Raw genomic sequence first — 22,325 nt, 5'->3', positions numbered from 1 at the left:
GGGGGGTATGTCTCTCACGTTCGTCTCCTCTAAATTTCAGAAGTGATCTCAAGAATTTTACAAATTGTCAGATGTCTCAATATGAACCCAAATAATCAAGACTGATTTATGGGCCATTTATGTGCCTTTCAGCAATGAAAGCTCCAGGGTTACTTTTTTTGTAAATCAGTTTTGATAAAGGCACCGGGTACATTATTATTTCCAACAACAAATGATGTGTCTAAGCACACAGATTATCCTATAAAAAGTAACATTATCATTATTTCTGCATAATTTCTCTGCTAATATAGGCTTAAACTTTGAATTTATAATTTTCCCCCTTTATTTAGTCTCTTTCGAAGAACTTAACTCGGTGCACACTTTGTAAATTTGTTGCAATATTTTATAAAGCTTTAAAGGACACGATTATGAGACTCCTAGAGTCTTTAGCTTTAGGGAAAAAAAAAACTGAGCACAGTGTGTGATGTTACTGGAATCACATAAACTTTTGAGGACACAAATGTGAAAGATCAAGCATCTGTAGCTAAAGAGAAAAATCTGAGCAGTGTGTGATGTTGTTGAGATCTCTTCTAAAGCTTTAAAAGAGCCAAAGTGAGAGCTAAAGAGAAAGATCTAAGCACAGTGTGTGATCACAAGAGATAAGTTTGAGAAGCAGGAGTCTCCATTTGATCTTAAAGTAACCTCAGAAATATTTGAGATGTTGAAGAGTCTCACTTTTGATTTTTCTTTCCTGGTCTAACTGAATCCAACTGCTGTTTTTTTACCGAAATACAAAAATAACAGAATCGAGAACATACGGTGATTAAAAACCAACAACTGAACACAACAACCTGTTTAGTCACTGGAAGTCATTAATTCTCTCAACCAGAACATACCACGATAACAACGACGGTTGAGATTACAGACAAAGTTGAAATGGATAAACATTTCATTAAACCCTAATTCATGTCATATTTACCATTCAGGCATTTAATGCTGAAGTGTATATATAGCACATGAAATGCTACATGTGGGTAAGACAAGTTTATAAATATACTGACTTAAATGCACAATGGCATCAGCTACTCTCATCTTTGTTCACATTTGATATATGCCTCAACAGTGTGAAGTGAGGGAAGAAAAGTGACAACATTCAAAAGGAAGCATTCAAAATCTCCTTTTAATTTGTATATGTACTCCATAAACATTATTACAAAACTCAGCAAGTTACCAATATTACATTTCACCATACAGGCTTGATCACAAATATTTAAAACCTTTGCAACAGATACAACATAAAATAATACAAGAATAATTTACATGAAAATCTATAAAACAGCGAATAGTTCACAATTTTTGTCTGTACTTTTTTGCCTATATGTGTTTTCCACGATAACACAACACTCTCACAACAAGATAAGTTTCCTCTTACAAAACTTGCAACAAAATGTAGTGTTTTTTTTTTCTTTTCATGTTTTGTTTCTTAATATTTTGGTTTTTAAAACCAAAAGCTTGTCATTATACATCCTTTTCACTGCCTACAGAGGCACAAAAAAGGTTACTCACACACACACATACTAATACTTCACAGCACTTTCTAAGAAAAATATACACTTACAAAATATCTTACAAATTGGCACAGAGAAAAATATACAATATTTTTGTGATGTCGAGAGTTAATTAAGAATCCCTCTGGTATCAACTCTAGACAATATTTATAAAGCTCAATAATTTCTCCAACAAAAAGGCAAAAGCAATTCCAATTAATGACAAAGAATCGTGTTGTGAATACATCGAACGGAACCATATATTGTACATTCATAAAGAGAGGAGTAGGGTTTCGATTCTTATAATCCATGTGTCATCATTTCTGGGCGAATACAATTACCCTCTTAGCACCAGTAGGAGGAGGCAGCTTAACAGTGGCACCTTGTACAAAACTTGAAGTACATTCAATTGACAACAGGCAGAAATGAGAGAAGGCAGGCTAGACGGGCGAGCGGCCCATGTGCAGTTTCCTCGTCGGCATCATCCTGCTGCTAAACATGGCCGGCCGGAGGCAGAAGGGGACGGAGTGAAATCTTTCTAAGGTAAAAGCTATAGGTAAGGCATTACTTTACCTGAGATATCCTCCTAGAGCGACTCTTTTAAATCAAAGGTGTCACCTATTCATCGACTCGTGATACATGCCAATGGATTCAGTGCTTTTGAAAGGACAAATTTGGTTTCAAAGGTTTTCAAGCTACGACGGATTGACATGAAATTTGTGACAGTAACCTAGGGGGGCGCTAATGTGCCACTTATAACACCTACCCAGGCTCATTGGAAATACACACCTCTACCTACATTACTGCAAAACATACCTGGGTGTACAAATCGCTGCAGTTTCCAGTTGAAATGAACACTAGAGGCAGTAAAACGGACACTTTTAGTCCTTTTTACACAAATTATGATTTACAGGGCCGGAGTTTCAATTAAAAAAGCCTAATTTTTCAGATGTTTTGACCTTAAAAAAAACGTTAATGCTGAATGTTAGCGTCACATATACAGCTTCATATGTTTGGCTTTTTAACACAGTAAATTTGCTCGGTGGCTCACCCGATACAGCACTGCACTTGTGAAGTGAAGCACTCCAGTGCGACAAAACAGCACAAACTCGCATATAAGCAGTGTTGGGGAAAGTAATGTGTTACCTTACTTTTGTGTTACTTTTTAAATCTGGGCAGGGCTTGCTTGTTTGCTTTTAATATAAAAAGTTCTATTTTCGGCAAATGTAAAAGCCTTTTCACACCAAAAGCCTCAGGCTTTGACAAAAGTAAATTCACATCTGTACAGTAGACAGCAGAAGAAAAAAAAAGTTAACTCTTCAGCAATAAATAACAAATGTTACAAATGGAAAATAAATGTTAGATTATCTGAAGTAATTTTTGCTTATTAGTATGGTAGAACTGAATCACTGAAGGTCAGCATCGGTTAATAAAATGGGATTAAATGCATAAAGGATATTTGTATAATTTAACATACTTAATTACTGCAGGTTTGCATCATATTGTGAGTTGAATTTCACTGTTTTTATTAATTTTGAGAAATACTCAATCTGTTTTTTTTTTGTAAATTAGATTAATTAATGCATGTTCACATTTATTCTAGGACTAAAATCAGGAGAGCTTTTAATCAGTAATGTGGGGAAAAGTAACTGGCGTTACTTATTTGAAAAAAGTAACTCAGATATTTTCTTGTCAACTAAAAAGTAATGCGTTACTTTACTAGTTACTTGGAAAAAGTAATAATATTACGTAACTCGCGTTACTTGTAATGCGTTACCCCAACACTGCATGTAAGTATGTTAAAATAGCACGGTTGCATCAGCGAATGTGTTTTTATCACATTTGCAATCTATAACACTGTCAGGTTGGGTTTGGTGTAGGGAGTATGTAATTTCCCAGTACAATAGAGCATTGACCTTTTAGCGAAACTCCCCAGACATTTACATTCTGAACCGCCGCCATATGTATCTGAACCAATGTAATAAAAACGTGGCCACGGTCACGTATTAAACACGTGTTTTAGCACCACTCACTGGACATTTTACTTTGTAACTGCCGCAAAACATGCAATGATGTACATAATATCAGTGTTGCAGAAACGTCACCGCAAGCAGGTATTTTTAATGAGCCTGGGTTGAATAAAATAAAAATGAAACAAAACAGCACGCTCACCAGAACAGAGTTCACCGCAAAACTTGTTTCATGAAAGAAGCACTGGCCAGAAAAAAAAAAAAAAAAAAAAAAAAAAACCTTTGTTTTTGTCATATGTAATTGTTAAATATTTATGGCAAACAAAGGGAAATGTGTAAAAGTGGGCTAAAGCAAAAGAGACAGTTTCTTAACCATCCATTCAACAAATATGCAAAATATGAAACATTATGTTCACAGTTCCTGTTACAGTAGATCATGAAATAATTGCTTGCTGACTGATACCAGACAGATGCCATCCTCAATTAACATCATCCGTGTCTACCTTTCTCATTTTTCTTCCTTCTGTGTTTAGAAGAGTCCATCCTTGCTTCTCTTTTCAATTCTAAGCAGAAGTAATGCTGAGGTACATTGAATTTGTAACAAAAGTAAAAAAAAAAAAAAAGTTCAGAGTTGAGTTGTTTTGGTTGAGTGGTTGTACCACTGTCAGCTGCAGGTGCTCTTCAAACGATAGGGTCCCCAAAGAAAACAAAACTACTAACCAAAAAAACTAATGTCAGATCTTGTTAAGTCTTGAAGTAGAACAGCCAGCATTCATCAGGATAGTAAATGAAACAGCCAGTATTCATACAGATTATAAAGGTGCACAGAAAGTTTACATTTGGCACACGGATAGAATTCATGTTTTGCTTTAAACAGTGCATTTCTGTACAGTGTTACTGAATAATAATAATAATAATAATAATAATAATAATGTTAGTAGTAATATATTATTCCAGTCAATAATCATTATCATTCAATATCATTATTATTATTATTATTATTATTATTATTATTATTATTATTATTAAAATGAAGGTATAAAAAAGAAAGCAAAAATGAAGCGTTTTGGGATTTCCATGGCATAGAAATGTCCCTCTAAGACAATTTCCAGTACAACTCCTGTAAAAAGCATAGTAGATAAGAGAAAATCATAAGTACATTCCAACAGTAAGAAATTAGAACAACATTAATCTGATATGTCTTCAAATACAAAATGGTCCCATTGTGTGCTGTTAATGTTTAGGGATCTACCAAGGATGTTGTTATCCTAGACAAGGGGCTGAGCATTTCACACTTAAAAAAGTCAGGCAGTAAAAGGGTAAAAAGAGAGGAGGGCATCTGTTTCAGCATACATAATCAAATGGGGAATTGTTTCACACAAAGACATTTTATAATAGCTACATGTTTGAAGAGAGAAATATAATTACATAAGGGCAGCAAGTTTCACTGAGAAATAAACAAAAAAAGGTCCAAAAAGAGAATTTGCACTTATCAAAGTTTTTTTTTTCCTTTTCTTCAGACAAAAACTAATCAGCAACTGCGAAGAAAAAAATAGCAAAAACAAGAATGCAGAAGAAAAATGCAGCCATGGTCATTTAAAATCTCAATCAAGCCTTGCACAATCAATCAACAGGTAGTTTGCGAGTACAAGAAGTTTCTCATGCAAGATATCAATATCCTCTTGGGGGAGGGGGGCAAAAACAAGGAGGGGGTACTAAAGAATAACGTAATTCCATGCATCTCTGGTCTTGAGTCAGTGTAGGTATGTCAAGAAATGAGGAGGAAGTGGGAAAGTGAGGAACGTGCATCAGCAGCTAGATATAAAATATTACCTCAGTTTCTCAAAAGAAGCCATTAATGATATGTCCTTATTTGGCTCTCGCTCAGGTCGCGTGCCCTTTAGATTTTCGATCCGGGGGAATTTTGCACTGGTTTTGTGACGGTACATCTTTTTGTGCGCGGGACCATTTATACCAGGAACGCCAAGGTTAGGCTTGTCGAACATGTTGCAGCCCAAAGCCAGCTGAGGGAAAAACGGTAAGGAGGCATTGAACTTGGCCTGGTTTTTGCCACCTTTCGTTCCACCTTTTCTGCCTTTTGTGCCCCCAGCAGCCGAATTGCCTTTCTTCTTGGGGTCCGATGAAGTTCCTGCTAGGATTTTGAGAGTCTTTAACTTGAGGCTGTTAGCCTCTGAGGGCAGGCAGATGTTTGCTGTAGGGCCCCATATTGGCTCGACAGAGGCCATCATGAATCTCTGTACTTCGGCCATCCCTGAGACAATATTTGACAAGATGTTGGATGGCTCTTCAAACTCTCGCTGGTCATCGTGGACTTGACTTTTGCTCTCGGAACAGCCCATTCCTGTCCAATCCTCAGAGCTGCCGTCCTTCGGCGGATGAGCAATGCCCTCAGTCTGGCCTTTACCCTTCTCGTCCAGTAAAGCCTTTAACTTTTTAGACGCGCGTGAAGTCTGACGTGGAATTTTGCCCTTCTCTGTTTTGGGAGCTCTTGGGGCTTTGCTTTTTTTGGTACCCTGCCCTGCAGCTTGTTTGTTGCCATTTTTCCTCTTCGCCTTTGACCCCTTGATTGCACTCATCATATCACCATCAAAGTCGGCTAGATTTTCCTCTTTCGTCCCCAGGCTCAAGTTGTCTTCGCCGTTAAATATGTGCATCTGATAATCGTGGCCATCCACCGAATATCTAGCCAGATCTTGCTGCTCGATCATCTTGCAGTTCCAGTCCACGTCTTTGGCGCATGACATCTTGGCCCCATCCTGGAGGTCAGCAGTCTTCCCGACTATCTTAATCTCACGGCCCATAACTTGAGGGGATAAATTAGGCGTCTCTGGGGGAGAGAGTTCTGACAATGATGTGTGTCTGAATTTATCCGGAGTGAAGTTGGAGATATCCAGCAAGTCTGTGGACTCCCTCAGGGGTGTGATTGCATCGATACTTTGCTGAATCACCAGTTTGGGACTGCAGTGGGCCAGAAAGTTCTCGTTCACATCATCCTCGCCATCTTTCTCGCAGGACTTAAGGCTCAGAGAGCTGTAATTGCTAGAAGTAGCTGACAGCGAGCCAACTGAGTCGAAACTGATGAGCCGGCCGTTGTCGGTGTGCAGTGTGGCTCTTTGAAACTGTGGCTGCCCCTGACATGCCTGAAACTCTGCATCAGGAGGCAACGGCTGCTCGGGCATGTAATTCTTTTCATAAAGCATTCTGTTGCTCTCCAGACTCAGCTGGCTGTAGCCTGACACGGTCAGACTCTCTGGCAATGGCATAGCCATCTCTCCGGCGAAGCCGTTGGGCTGGATCGCAGATTCTACAATATCTGCGGGGGCAAACTGCTGGTTGGCACCAAGCTGGGGGTGCCACATCTGGGTGAGAGTCGGACAATTCTGGGGTGACTGCTGGAGCTCTGACTCCGATGGCGGAGAAAGGACGCAACTTTGTGCTAGCTGAATGGAGGTGAACTGCTGCTTTTCTAAAGAGAGGTCCAGCGAGTGCTGGGTCTGCTGGGGGAAAAACGGGATGCCGGCGCTACCTGAAGAATCGGAGGCATCTAACAACGTTTGCAGGTAGCCTCCCGGGATAACGGAAACACTAGCAGCCACATTCTCAGACGGTGCCTCTTTGTTAGGGGAGCAGGTGCTAGACACAAAGGCAAATTTTTCAGTGGCATTAGCTGTTTGACTCTCACACAAATGGGGACTGTGTGCAGCTGGGCTGACGTTTTTATCTTCGGCACCTCCTACTGCGTCCATATTTTTCGGCAGCGAGCAAACTTCTGTCAGGTCTGTCACGCTCTCGCTATTCTCCACAAGGTCTCTCATTTTCTTGCTCCTAAGTCTGGCTTCGCTTCTGAATTTCTGTATTCTGAATATTTTATTCCCTATTCTCCTTTCCTCCCTCTCTTGTGATCTGCTCTTCCGGGCGGCAGTGTGTATGATGTCATTTGGGTCTAATGTGCTTGCACAGCTGGTGGCTATTGTTAATGGCATTCCCATGGAGGCAGTTTCATCTGTAGAAGCAACCTCCTGCCTGGGATCAGAGGCAAAGGGGCCCTGCGTGTTGGGTGATTGCTCCACAGTTTGAATTCTCTGAATTCTAAGCCTGTTTGCTAGCTTGTATTTCCTTTTGGGGGGACTGGAACTAAAGGCATGATGGTGAGAATTGTGTTTATCTCCTGCTGCCAGCTTAAGCTGTTCCTCTCTTTCTCTCTGTTTCTCCTGCCAGAAATCTTTCAGAGGTGCGAGCTTCTCGTATTTGTTGATTGTATCCTCGTTTAAGCTTACAGTCGCGTCGGCCGAATCGATTCTGCCCAGCTTCACAGCCATGCATTTCTCTCCTTTGAACCTGTTGACGATAATGTATTTGATTATTACAGGTGGATCCTTGCGAGAGTATTTTCGTCTCTTTTTAGGGCACCAGTCAAGATCCTCTTCTTGTTTTGGGCCGATCGGCGGCTTCTCCCGCGCTTCAACGTTTTTTCTCCTTCGGTGGACTCGACGTAATACAAGTAGTCGTCACTATACCTGACTTTTCTCTTGGCCCGTAATCCGTAGTTCAGATGGTTGGAGCAGCTTGCGTTCTTTCGTGAGAACAAGTTTTTGGGCCTGTTGTCTTGGAAGGTGTCAAAAGAGGAAACGGTGGAGGAGCTGTCATCACTGTACTCCCCTGAGTCATCAGCAGAGTTGCTCGAATCAATGAAGTAGTTCATTTTGGGGCTGTAATCGGGCGTCTGCTCCACGGAGCAGTCATTTCCATCCCCTTTGCTGTCATTTTGAAATCCGAGCTCCTCTGATTTAGGTGGCAGCTCATCCACGGTTCGTTTTACCACACCGCCCTCTTTCTTCGTGCAGTTTACCAAGACACTCGGGAAAAAGTTGAACTGGGTTTCTTCTTGCAGAACATTGGTTTTCTCCCTCATGTTGTCCTGGAAGGACTCGTAGCGGATCTTTAACGAGCACACGTCGCTGCTCAGAGTGGAGTCGTCATCGTCATCGAACATGTAATTGTCCACGTCCTCCTCAGAGAAGAGATTTACCGATAGCTCATTCTTGGAGCAGAGATCCAGCAATTCCATCTTGCTCTCGCTAATGAAGGACTCGAAGTAGCCCCAGTCCTGATTTGAACTGGTAAGCAAACCATCCTCTCCATTGCACTTGTCTAACAGCAGGCCCTCATACAGGTTTTTGGAGGCCGAATCATCCAAGTCTGTTTTCTCTGTGTCCTTCTTCTCCAGTAGCTGAGTTTTGGGGACAGGAAAGCTCAAAAGCTGATCCGAGAGGAGCTGGTCTCCGTAACTTGCCGTCTCACTTGTGCTCATGCATTGCATGTTAACATCAGAGATAGGGCAGGTGCTGTAGTCTCGGTTCATGTCGGCCATTTTGAGGTTGATGCTGGCCTCTACATTGGACGTATCCTTGGTCTCAATGAAGCAGCTGGGACAGGTGCGACTCTGCTGAATCAGACAGTCCTGCGTGAGCCCAGGAATGCTCGCGGGTTCGATCATGGTGAAATGGCGCTGACTGCGTTTCTCTTGGTAAGGCTGAGGGGGCTCAAGCCCTTGGCAGCACAGGATGTGAGGGATAGCGAGTCGTTTGAGGACTCATTGGTCGGGTGGTCCTCTAAAGGAGTTTGTGTTGACAGTGGCCCTGGTAAGTGGTACTTCTTTAAGGCCAATTTAGCAATGAGGCAGTACGAATGGTCTCTCTTTGTGCTCACTGCAGCAGCTGTGGAGGATGTGTGTAAGGCAGCATCTGTGACACCATTCAGCTTTGCGGCCACATACAGCTTTAGATTACTCTTCGGTTTGTGGTCCTAGGCAAAGAAAAACAAGCACAGCATTAAGAGTGTAATATTATTAAATACTGCAATGCAGTTACATTTTTTGTGATGTGACGTATAAGTGAAACAGAGGTACATAAGTTAACCATCAGAATTTGATTGGATCATGGGTGTTGACATAACTGGATAATATTATTTGTCTTGCATTTTGGGAGAAATTACATTTGGATGAAAGATTATATAATAAATTTTTTTGCTGAAAAAAAAAACATTCAATGATGAATCATGCAGTTAATTAACAAAGTCCATAGGATGAGCTTTTTTTTTCCTTTTAAAATCAACACTGAAAATAAAAAAAAACAACAGAACAAAACAGCAGTGTATTAAAGATATGAGGCTAGTTTACAGAGAGACTGGTTTATTTGTTTTGACTAATTAGTCTATAGCAGCTTAAGCAGAAAAAGTACATACTCAAGGGAACAGTCAGACCTGTATGGTAAAAACAATATACTACCATATACTACTACCATATATAAATGTAACCGTATACAACTATATCGACATGCCTATTTTAGTGTCCAAGCTGTTCAATTAAAACAGATTTGAAAACTTGAAAACCACTGTTAAAAACACAAAATTACACAAAATCACAAAACCAGGATGAAGCTCTTTAAAAAAGTCAATTAAAAAAATGACTTTGTGCTCAATTGAGGGACACATTATTTAGTTACGAATGTGTCTCCCAAGACTACACCAGACAAACTTGTATTGTTTATTATTTTGTATAATTATGTTTTTTTTTCTTTGTAGTTGAGGAATAGTTTCAAGTTTCAATGTTCTACTATTGTTTTGAAGCAGGTTTCCATAGACCTGTTTGGACCTCACAATATGAGTACTTGTAGGTGTGAACACTCTTTAATCAAGGGCTCTTTTTGCAGCAGGGACCTACAAAAAATGTACCCATCACTACAGTTGAGAAGTATTTTAAAAAACCTGTAACTGATTTTTAATTTTGTTACCAATTATGGAACATCTGCATTCTTCTGTCATTACAGTCTAAACATTGTATTAATAATACAGCATTTGTCATGAGGATAAATGCAGTGTTTTGTCTGTGCAACAAACTGTGTGTGTTGTTCATTGTTTCAGACCATCAAGACATCTGTGTTTTGTGGCATATATGCCACCTTTTGTTTTTCCACAAGGCAAAGACAGCAAATCTGTCAGATGCAATAAATGCATATGCAAAAGGTGCTGCATTAATTAAATTTATATATATATATACGTTATGTTACAGACTGTTGATGGCAGTAAACACCTTCCACTGTTAATTTGTGTTCCTCAAAAGTACTAAAATACTCTAGTAGTAATAGTCTGTCATGATCTATATATATATATCTATCAGTCTATATATCTCTATTAGGCAGACAATCCATCCTCATGAGCAAAAACATCCCATATACCAGACCTGTACAGCTTACATACAAAAAGTGGCTACATCATGCAGCTGCAACTTGTAACTTTAAGGTGCTAGTTCTATTTTATTTGACCTTTAATGTATTTTTTTTTTTTAATCACGATTAAATCCACAAGCTGTTAATTTAAAAAATTACTAATATAATAAAAATTTAGTGAGAAAGTTAAATTTAAAGTTAAAATTAAACTGAGAAAGTTTGTAATAATGATAATGTTTGTTATAATTATTGGCTACAGAGAGCATATTAATCTACTGCATATGCATTTGCAGGATTGTGTAATATAATATAATATAATATAATATTAACTGCCTACTCAAAAAAAAAAAAAAAAAAAGATTTAAATTTGCATTTAAAAAAGCAAATATTGAAAAGTCTTGGACTGAATCATTATTGCAGTGATTAATTCACCAGGCTCAATTAGTGAAATAGTGGTTCATTGTGCATGAGGAGTCATTTTCACGTATGAATTGATCCTGAGCTTAACCCTATTGAAAATCTTTAGGATGTGCTTTTAGTTTGTAGCTTCGACTCTCCCATTGTCAGTACAAGATCTCAGCCAACATTGTTGAAACAATGCTAAAACGAGAACACAATGTTATTAAATCTAAAGGTGCTCCATGGAATACTACAGAGTGTAACTTCTTTTTGGACAGGCAGTGTAAAGTCAACTCCAGCACTTCCCAAAAACGTTCAACAGGGTGGCCAGTCTCTCACAAATTGAGCCTGATGAATCTTGACACTGTCATATTGGAATCTGAACATGGCCACATCCTCCAACATAGTTCTTTGAGAAATAAAAAGCTACGCACTGTATCAGTTTGGATTAAAAGAATTGCTGCCAAATATACAACATGTATATTATATACAAAATATATATATACAACATATACAAACATATACAAAAGCATATTAATCACGGCAATAATGACTCAGTTATAAAATCTTAAGTATTAAGTCCACATGGCAACTTTTTATAATATAATATGATATAATATAATGTAAAAATCTGTGACCCTGGATACATCCAGTCATAAGGTTAAATACACCATCTGAAAGCTGAATAAATAAGCTTTTGATTAATATATAGTTTGTTAGGATAGAAAAATATTTGGCCAAGATTAACCACTTTTTTGAAAATCTGGAACCTCAGGGTGCAAAAAAATATTGAAAAAAATTAACTTTAAAGTTGTCCAAATGAAGTTCTTAGCAATGATTTGGTACTAACCAAAAAAATTGTTTTCATACATTAATAGTAGTAAATTTACATTACATCTTCATGAAACATGATCTTTACTTAATATGCTAATAATTTTTGGCATTAAAAAAAAGATAATTTTGACCCATACAGTGTATTTTTGGCCATTGCTTCTTAATATACCCGTGCCACTTAAAACTGGTTTTGTGGTCCAAAGTCAAATATAATATAATATAAAAAGCAAATTGAAGCCTTTAAACAGAGATGTTTTATAATCTGCTATATAGTGACAATAACTTTGTAGCTGTTGACCTGAGCACTGCAATTACTTCTCATTCACTAGAATAGAATCACATGGCTTTACCACACATTTTATTTTTATTTTTTCTGCACAGGTGTGACATCTGAACGTGCACCGCTTAGAGGGAACACTGATGGTGATTATGTGTCGTGTAGACGTGTTGCATCCAGAATCCTCAGCTGTTCAACAGATCTGCTCTATTCTGTCATACTGGTGCAAGTTAACTAATTGCTTCTGACATCGGGCGGAAAACTAATTTTCTCTCAATGAAATATCAGGGACTTTACCAATCAGCCAGCAGGTATGAAGTATAAAAGTGGAATCTCTGAGGATCTGCTGTGAATCAGATGTGTGAAATGTTGTTATCCTCCTCTAGGATAATATATCGTATCAGCTGACAATTGACTGGATCACATCAGTCCACACGGGGAAGTTCAGGAGAGCATATGGTCTTTTGGCAGGTGTCTGTGCTCTCGCACCCTAACCTCTGCCAGACTCGCTCAACATGCTCTCCCTTTGCTGTAGGTTTATGACTGGGGTTAACTTACGCTAGAGAAGAGGGAAAAATATGCCCAAATGGGATGTTTACCGAGTGCTGTATTATCTGCACATGTGGCCTTGAGCTACACACAGCCCTCAATAACTACATTACTGTAAGAGGAACACAGATGGTGAAATTGGATCATGAATATGATTATAAGCCAGTTTTGCTTTTCAAATAAGAAAGCCACAGATCCTGGACATCTTTTGAAGAAGAAAGAAGGTAATTGTCAGTGAGATGTCAATGACTCTGACTGTCAAGGTCCACAATGACAGATTTGAAGATGACACGATTTTAATTTGGGGTTAACGATTCCTTTAACGTGCGCTGTGATGTGTTCTGTCTGCTGCGCACAAAAACAGAAAGAGCCTTTTTTGCAAGCTCTGATCTCATTCTCTGCTTTACACAATATTCAGAGTCAGAGAGCACAAGTTTTTATCAGCCCGCTGGGACAAAATCATATTCACTGTCCGCTACAGTGAGGAAGAACTAGTTGCCACATTTGACAAAAAAGTCAAAAGTTTTGTTTGCACATGATATCCTCGAGGCCAGAGGTATACTGCTTTGTTTTCAGGGTTATGGCTTTGAACTAATCGATTCTTACTCATTCTGAACGGAAGGATGGTCTTATTATTAGTGTTATCACCATACCAAAATTTTGACTTCGATACGATACCTGACTAAAATGTCACGATACTACTACTGAACCGACACTACGTAAAAAACATAGAACAACAGGAAAAGTAACTGAATAATAGAATAGAAACCATAGTTATTTTGTCTATTAAAACAAAGCATTTCATCCCTCTTTAAAATAAATAAATAAAATAATAATATTCACATGCCAGTGCCATTACACAGGATTATGGTGAACAACTACTGATCCTACAGGTATGTGGAGATCTTTGCTATATTGGTAAGTTCACTTAAAGGATAAAGCCAAATCTTATTTCATGATATAGTCATTTTATTTCACAATAACAATTTATTAAGTTTTTTTTTTTTTTTTTATCTTTGTTATTACTAATAAGAACCCAGACACAAGTGACAAACTAAAGGACAACTACAATAAAACAAAGACACAAGTTTTATTTTTTTTAATGGTTGCATAAAAAAAAGCATTTATCAAAAAGCATGTGTAATTAATTGAAATCATGAAACTTGATTTAACAGCAATTTATTATTATTATTATTATTATTATTATTATTTAATTAGATGTTTTTAAGGCCCTATGAAATACGTTTTATTATTTTTCTCAAATTCAGTTTTGTTTGTGAATCTCTGTTTTCCATTAATTTTCTTGATTATTATTTAATTGTTTCATTACATTTTAATATTCAAAAGCATGTCTAATGAATTTATAAAGGATAATTAGATTTGATAAAGAATTAATTTATTATAGAATATTTATTGCTGTGTATTTACAATTTTCTGGTAAATAAATTCTGGTATTTTTATTTTTTTTTTTTTTTTTCTGGTAAATATTCCTTAAACATTGTTTTAATGATATTTTTATTATTATTAATAGTGCTATCTTTACATTAAGTAATATATTAATATATTTCTGACTGTCAAGTTAAACTGAACTTTTATTTTGATGGGTTGCTGTGAAGACCTTTAGGTCTTCATGTGTTCATGTACTCATGTACTCACATATTGAGGCAGCAGAGGCTGAAAACACTGCGAGCGTCACGTATATGTGTGTAGTGAACAAAACTGAGCGTCTGTGCCATTCACTAACACAGACACGCAGAAATACGGCTCTTGTTAAAATACATTCTTAAAGTACCGGTACTAGTAAAATGTGGAATCGTATCGATTTTAAAAGCAGGGTATCGCAATACATTTTATGTACCAGTATATCGTGCAACACTACTTATTATTTGAACATACCGAGGGCAAACACATTATATGTTATGGCAACTGCTCTATGCAGGCTCAGAAAGCACAGCAGCACAGACTTACTACCACTGAACCATTCCTACCGTCTAACAGATCCTTTGCAATTTGATGACTGCACTAAGCCGTATCACAGTTCTGATTTTGATTACTTGTGCAACTCTATTACATCATGCAGCTGACTGAAAAAAAAAAAAAAGATTTTTGTCACCTTAATGGTGTCCTTTCCACTCTTTCATCCCAATGCCACACACAGGCACTTAAATATCTGAGGTGTGGAAAAACAGCATCATAGGAGATCCGTCAGCTCACAGACGTAAGTCCAGTGCTTAATGGTCTCTGGCATTTGTGAATGGAGGCAAAGGATCAATTTATCTGCACCGGATGCTGGTAATGAGAGCAAAAGAAACGTCGGATGATTTATTGGCCCGCTATCAAAACCGAGAGCTGAATGAAGCTGTTTTTTTACGGCCTTCTTTCAGCACTTATCTGTGTGATTGTGACAGTGTGGCCGGTTGAGCTCTGGGCCCCAATTCCCTGAGCTGGAACTGAGAAGACTGTGCTTATGATAAACTAAAGCTTGCAGTGCCGCTGACACGCCTGAGTCACAGCACAGACCAGAAACCTGCTCTGAGAGCCAAACCACAGCTTCTGAATGAGCAAATCACTGATCCAAGACTGCAGATGATCCGAGCAGATGTTCATCCAATATGAACAGCATCTGTGACATACCGGTGATTACCATGTTTTTCTTATCAAACAACATGTACAGTACTGCTTTTACAATCGAGGTTTACAGGGTAACTGTAATTCAAAAGCTTGATTCTTTATTATCAGGATTTCTTTATGAAATTTATTAAGATGTTCTATGATGTTTATCCTGAAAGGTTTCAATTTACTTTGGCATTTGCAATATATTTCACTGATAGCAAGCACAAGCTTTCATCACGGTTTCTGCAGGTTTTATGAGGGTAAACTAAAGACTTTTTAAAGACATTTTTTGAGAAAATATTTAAGGAATAAACTGAATGGAATTACAAAATACGTCAAGATGTCTATGGAGACACTGTGAGTTGCATTAACAACACTTCAAAATGTGAAAATACAACAAAATGTGAAAAAACTTGAAGCTTGAATAGCTCTGCACCCAACCACTACAATTTAAACATAAACTCTACTGTATCTTCCACTAACACTGCAAAAAGTATTTCTATCTTGTGTTCCAGTGCAAATGTCTAAAGATTCTTAAAGCGGTCATCGGATGCGAAGTTCACTTTTCCATGTTGTTTGAACATTAATGTGCGTTGGCAGTGTATGTACAAATCTACCCTATAATGATAAAAATCCATGCAGTGGTTTTTAATTAACCTGTAAAAATAATATCCCTTTTTTCAAATCGATGGTGGTGGTGTCACACCGACAGAGGCCGCTCCCACGATAGTTGATTGACATGAGCGTCTTACCTCAGACGCGCTTTAAATCAGCTGTAACAGTCCGACCTCCATTGTTTTGATCAGGGATGTCTCTGATTGAGCGATTGAGGTGTTGTGTTGCTGGATGTAATAAGGAACATAGTGGTCGTCATTTACTCAAGACATTTGAGCCACTGAAGATCCAGTGGATTCCGTTTGTTTGTGAATGGAATGCGCCTCCCGATCTACATAAATGCGTCTATGTTCACGCGAATCATTCATGATCCAGCTTCACCTACAGCAGAAGTGAGTATAAGGGTTTTTTTATGAATCTTTGCGATCGCCTTTCCTAATAATATGCTAGTTAGCAAGTTTTGCGGCTAAACACGGCTAAAGTAAACATGCTCGTCACTCCACAAAGAGAAGAGAGGGGTGGGGCAAGCAGAGCTCATTTGCATTTAAAGTAACCTCGACCAGAACATGATGATTCTTGCAGAGCTGATTTTGGCAAGGTAAAAAAGGTGTTATTTACACTACCATTGAGAAATTTTAAACAAAGCATGTTACAGACTTTTCATTAAGACCCTAAAGAATCATATCAACTTGTGGAAAATCTGATGACCCCTTTAAATCAAGACACATTTACTTGAGAAGTGAAATGACGTAAGTCAAATGATCAAAATGAAGTGAGTTAATTATTAAAAAGAACACATATCCACCAATTACTTAATTAATTTCATTCATTTTCTCGGAAAACAAGACTTTATGTCTTCATTTTAGATCTCAAATCCATATTTCTTGATTTAAGGATATTTAGATATTTGTATCTGGAAGATTCTCTGAAGAAGATATTAATTTTTGACATTTAAAGCACAATATGTAAGTTTTCGTTGCTAGAGGGAGCATATTCAAAACAAACAAAGAAACAAAGGCGTAGCTTGATGATGCCATGATTGAGTGTGGAATCGTGGGAGTTGTAGTCTCCATCACCACAGCTGATGCAATCTGTCAGGACTTGGGCAGAGATCATGTCCTTGGATGAGCTAATGTATTAAAGACTTCTTAAAGGAGAAGTCCACTTCCAGGACAAAAATTTACAGATAATGTAGTCACCCCCTTGTCATCCAAGATGTTTATGTCTTTCTTTCTTAAAGATATTTTTTGAGGAAAACATTTCAGCATACCCTACATACCCTAACTGACATGAACCAGAAAAAAACAGAGTTCAGGGAGAGTAAAACAAGACGATCATTTGACATTAAAGAGTATTTAAATTGTACTATTTTTATGAAAATAACTAATCGTTTCGCTAGATAAGACCCTTCTTCCTCGGCTGGGATCGTTTACAGCGGCATTTGGGATCGTTTGAAGCCGCATTTAAACGACATTTTGGAAGTTCAAAATTGGGGCACCATATCAGTCCATTATATGGAGAAAAATCCTGAAATGGTTCCCTCAAAAACCATAATTTCTTTACGACTGAAGAAAGAAAGACATGAACAGCTTGGATGACAAGGCGGGTGAGTACATTATATGTGAATCTTTGTTCTGAAAGTGGACTTCTCCTTTAAGGTCACTGTAGTATGAAGCAAGGTGGGGCTGAAAGTCGTGGAAGCGAAACAAGGACGCTGGAGCGACTGCTAATGAAGGACGAGTGCGATACACGACTGGAAAGCAGCAGAGCTTTTATTATGCAACAGACGAGCGCTTCCGATCCTTCTGGTCATGCGTATGTAGAAAAAAGCAGTTTGGTTTTATTATACTAGATACATTTGAGTGTGCATTCAACACCTGTCTAATAAAATGCATAACTTATTAAAGTGTCTTTGGGTTTTCCATGTTTTCTACAACATAAAAAAGGGAAAATCAAGGGAGTATGACATCACTGGCAGGAGACGCAATGACACGGTTTGTTACACTAGTTAAAATTGATTATTTCTCTGGATTTAACATTCTTAGAAACATTTGGGATAATGTAAGTACACAAGTCAGCAAAATATATAACACTGTTCTAGTGTTTTTGGGATATTTTAATCCAAAAATCTTACATATTGTGCCTTTAATACTATGACTTTATCCATTTAAGACTTTCTGCTCTGATTTAAGATCTTTTAAGGCCTTAATTTGTGAAAGCTGAATTAAGCCTTTTTTAAGACCTGCAGAAACCCTGAGGCTGCGGTTGCATCAGGAGTTTAAATTCCCAAATTTAGAGCTCTTCTCTTAAATCGATACATTTCCCAGTCTGGCAACCCTCCACATATGCTCTCTCTTACATTACAAAAAAAGCACTGATGAGCTGAAAACACTGCAACCAAGTAAACTGGAGTTTAGCTATCTCTGCTAAGAGATTCTGCTCAAATAAAAGTGTCATTCACATGGCTGTCTTCTGCAACTAAATCTGTGATTAAACCATGCAGTTGACACTGTGTGCTTCAAAGTGTAATAATTGTTTTGTGAAAGTTCAACAATTTCACTGAAATTAAAAAAATAATAATAATCATGATTAATATTTATGATTTTATTTCTGAGCAAAACAATCATGATTAACCCTTTAACTATTACCAAGCAGCCCTATATATTGCTCATAATGTCATTACAGCAATTGTTGTGTACAAAAATGTGTATTTGGAGATTTTAAGTGTATTTAAAGTCTCAACCTATTATAGTGGCACTACTTCTTGTGTGTAATTCCACTGTTCTCCATGTAAACAACACTTTACATTGTTACGTCACATCTCTTTCTGTTATCCTTGAGCAGCAGTGTCTCTAACCAGCCAAACCTTCATCTCAGACTCGATGTCACGCCTACAGGACACCCACATTCCCTTCACTGACCGTCTGAGGCATACGGCACACCAAACTGAACACACTTTCTCTATCTAGTATCCTCTGCAGGGAAACTCAGGCAGGTGTTTTTGTCAGTCTGCCTGGAAACAAAGTCGTGTTTACGAGACACTGCGTTAATGCAGTTAAGAGCATCTGATGATGAAATATTCACTGGATTTGCCAGGTCTGTCAGGTTAGTGGCATCAAATCTTTGAAAGATATTAAAGAGATAGTTCACCCAAAAACTAACATTTGCTGTTAATTTACTCACTCTCAGACCATGCAAGATGTAGGTGATTTTTTTCTTAAGCAGAACAGTAAAGAAGATTTTTTTCGCTGAAACTTACTAAAACATACCAAATGCAATGGCTACCATCATTTCAAGAGTCAAAAAAGCATATAGAGGTAACACAAAATTAACCTGTGGCTCCTGATGATATACGGAGGTCTTATGAAGTGAAACAATCAGTCTGTGCAACATACAATTAACTACATTATTACCTGTAATCCAGAGCCTCATGCAAATATTTCAGAGTGATGTCTGTTTCATGAATGAATCATTCTTTTGAACCAGTTCTTTTTGGTGAACTAGTTGAACCAGTTTACCAAATCAGACTGAAGCATCTGAAACAGTTTAGAGCTTAAGCAGCACAAATCTATAAGTTACTCAGTCAAAACTCACTTTCAGACACCTGACAGTCACTCTGACTAAAAATAAGCCAAATAGCAGTGTATCTGATCCTGTGATGAATGAACTCATTCACTGCTCCAGTTCCTCCAACAGTCAGTTTGAAGTCAGTCAACTGAGGAAACAATCGAATCGAACCGCAGATGAGCCATTGATATGCATATACGTGAGCAAACAAGCACTTGAATGAAGGGGCGAAATTTATGGTTTTATGGTTTTTCAATGTTTATGAAAAAAGGTGAACTGAAGTTTATTCACTTTAGATGTTTTAACATGTAAAACATCCACATTTCACATCACTATTGGGAGTTTTAATAATATAATTGCATATATGTTACGTCATTGTGTAATTATGTAAACAAACTAGTGAATTGCACCAGTTAGTTGAAACAAACTGTCTGAAAAAAACGGTTTGTGGAAAAGAATCAATTCCCTGCCGAGACTCTGGTTTACAGGTAATAATGCTGTAAATAACATTCAGTTTCTTGCACAGGCCAATCGTTTCACTTCATAAGACCTCAATATATCGTCAGCAGCCACAGATATTCATTTTGTGTTGCCTGTATATGCTTTTTTACTCTTAAAGACAGGCAATGACTGACATTTTATGAATCAGCAAGGACCACGGTTTCAGCTAAAAATCTTCTTTACTGTTCTACTGAAAAAAGTTACCTACATCTTGGATGGCCTGGGGTGAGTAAATTAAAGGAGAAGTCCACTTTCAAAACAAAAATTTACAAAAAATGTACTCCCCCCTTGTCATCAAAGATGTTCATGTCTTTCTGTCTTCAGTTGTGAAGAAATCATGGTTTTTGAGGAAAACATTTCAGGATTTTTCTCCATATAATGGACTTCATTGGTGCCCCAATTTTGAACTTCCAAAATGTCATTTAAATGCAGCTTCAAAGGGCTCTAAACAATCTTAGCCAAGGAAGAAGGGTCTTATCTAGCGAAACAATCTGTCATCTTTTTTGGAAAATAAAAATCTCTATACTTTAAGCACAAAAGCTTGTGTAGCACAGGCTCTGGGATGCGCGTCCACGACACTACGAATTATCGAATCACGTCGAAAGGTCATGCAGAACTACAGACCCAGTGTTTACAAAGCGAACGCGCAAAGACTAAGAAAGTGTACGTAAGTCAAACGCTGTTTACAAACAAAAAGGTACAACGTCGGCCAATTCTAAAGTTGTAGAAGAAAATGAAATGGAGTTTTTCGCCATACTCTACCTTTTGGAGCCGGAGTACACAGACGATGAACTTAGACGTGATTCGTAGCGTCGTGGACGCGCATCCCAGAGCCTGTGCTACACAAGCTTTTGTGCTTAAAAAGTATACAAATTTGTATTTTTCGAAAAAAAAAAGACAGATCGTTTCACTTCTTCCTCAGCTGAGTTCGTTTAGAGTCCTTTGAAGCTGCATTTAAACTACGTTTTGGAAGTTCAAAATCAGGGCACCAATTATGAAGTCCATTATATGAAGAAAAATCCTGAAATGTTTTCCTCAAAAACCATAATTTCTTCACGAATGAAGACAGAAAGACATGAACATCTCGGATGACAAGGGGGTGAGTACATTATTTGTGAATTGTTGTTCTGGAAGTGGACTTCTCCTTTAACAGCAAATTTTCATTTTGGGCTGAACTATCCCTTTAATAGTTTGGTTTGACACAATGACTAACAACTAAACCTCACTTCGTTTTCTGTGTTATGTCAGTGAAATAGTCAATTTAGATATTTTTCAAAAGTCTATACATATTTCTGCCATTGTTCAGTGTTTAATGTATAAACTACATTGCCATTATTATTATTTTCGCCACACTGGTCCATTATCAGCTATTTTAGACAACCCTAGTGGCAATAAAAACAGAACATAAACTGTTGTTGGTCTCTTTACTTTTGGTCAAAAAAAGCTGCAATATGAACACAACCAAGTGAAAAAAAGAAGCTGCTTTGGTTGATTTTCTTACCCGTCTGGTCCAGTTCATTGGTTTCTGTTGAGCCCAAAGCCTGCGGGATGATCCGGGCCTGTTTGCTGTCCATCAATGGGAGTCTGTCCTGCTGGAGCGGTGCTTCATTATATCGCTCCTGCCTGCACAGAGAAACAGAATGACGACATGAAGTTTACATACATATGAGTAAATAATATTCCTCTGTGTAAACATTTCCTCTAAATGGTGAACTTCTGAGGCTTTACCGTAAATAAGAAACCATTTCTGCCGAACAGATCAAGGACTAATGATTTCTCTCTTTCAAACTAATTGTAACCAAGACATTTACAGTTTGAACTCGAAAGCTGCAAGGCAAGACGTAAGTAAAGAACCAGAGCCTCCATCACCACGGCAACTGCATGCAACAATCTACTATTTTAGGCTCAATTTAACACCCATAGTACAGTTGTTAACCCCTGGAAACTTTGTATGTATATATAGCGCTCAGCATATTTGTTTATGCTAATTACCTCAAGCCGTCTTGATTTATTCACTGCGGGTGAATTCACTGAGTGAAATGACTTCTGAGACTGAAACAACTAATAATATTGTATGGTGCAGAATGACCACGTGATTTCTCACTCTCTGCCATACTAGGACATGTAAGTGGAGTCAAAGATCACAAATAGAAATGGAGCAGATCTGGTCAACAACCTAGTAAACATGCCTTCTGTATAGGCAGCATCCTAACCGTACTGAACACTG

General features: G+C 37.9%; 1 protein-coding gene across 1 annotated transcript in view; it reads right to left on the bottom strand.

Annotated features, from left to right (window-relative positions):
* Positions 1–1,146: 1,146 nt before the first annotated feature.
* The window catches only part of nexmifb (neurite extension and migration factor b), a 74,121-nt gene continuing 52,942 nt past the window's right edge, over positions 1,147–22,325 (bottom strand). Inside the window, 4 exon segments of the mRNA XM_051128158.1 lie at positions 1,147–7,982; positions 7,985–9,044; positions 9,047–9,322; positions 21,600–21,721. Of these exon segments, the coding sequence (XP_050984115.1) occupies positions 5,326–7,982; positions 7,985–9,044; positions 9,047–9,322; positions 21,600–21,617 (4,011 nt within the window). The 5' untranslated portion in view covers positions 21,618–21,721 and the 3' untranslated portion in view covers positions 1,147–5,325.

This window comes from Labeo rohita, chromosome 14 (genome assembly GCF_022985175.1).
Source record: "Labeo rohita strain BAU-BD-2019 chromosome 14, IGBB_LRoh.1.0, whole genome shotgun sequence".
In the NCBI taxonomy this organism is placed as follows: Eukaryota; Metazoa; Chordata; class Actinopteri; order Cypriniformes; family Cyprinidae; genus Labeo; species Labeo rohita.
The sequence above is the reverse complement of the archived record's forward strand: the minus strand, read 5'-3'. Positions and strand labels throughout refer to the sequence as shown.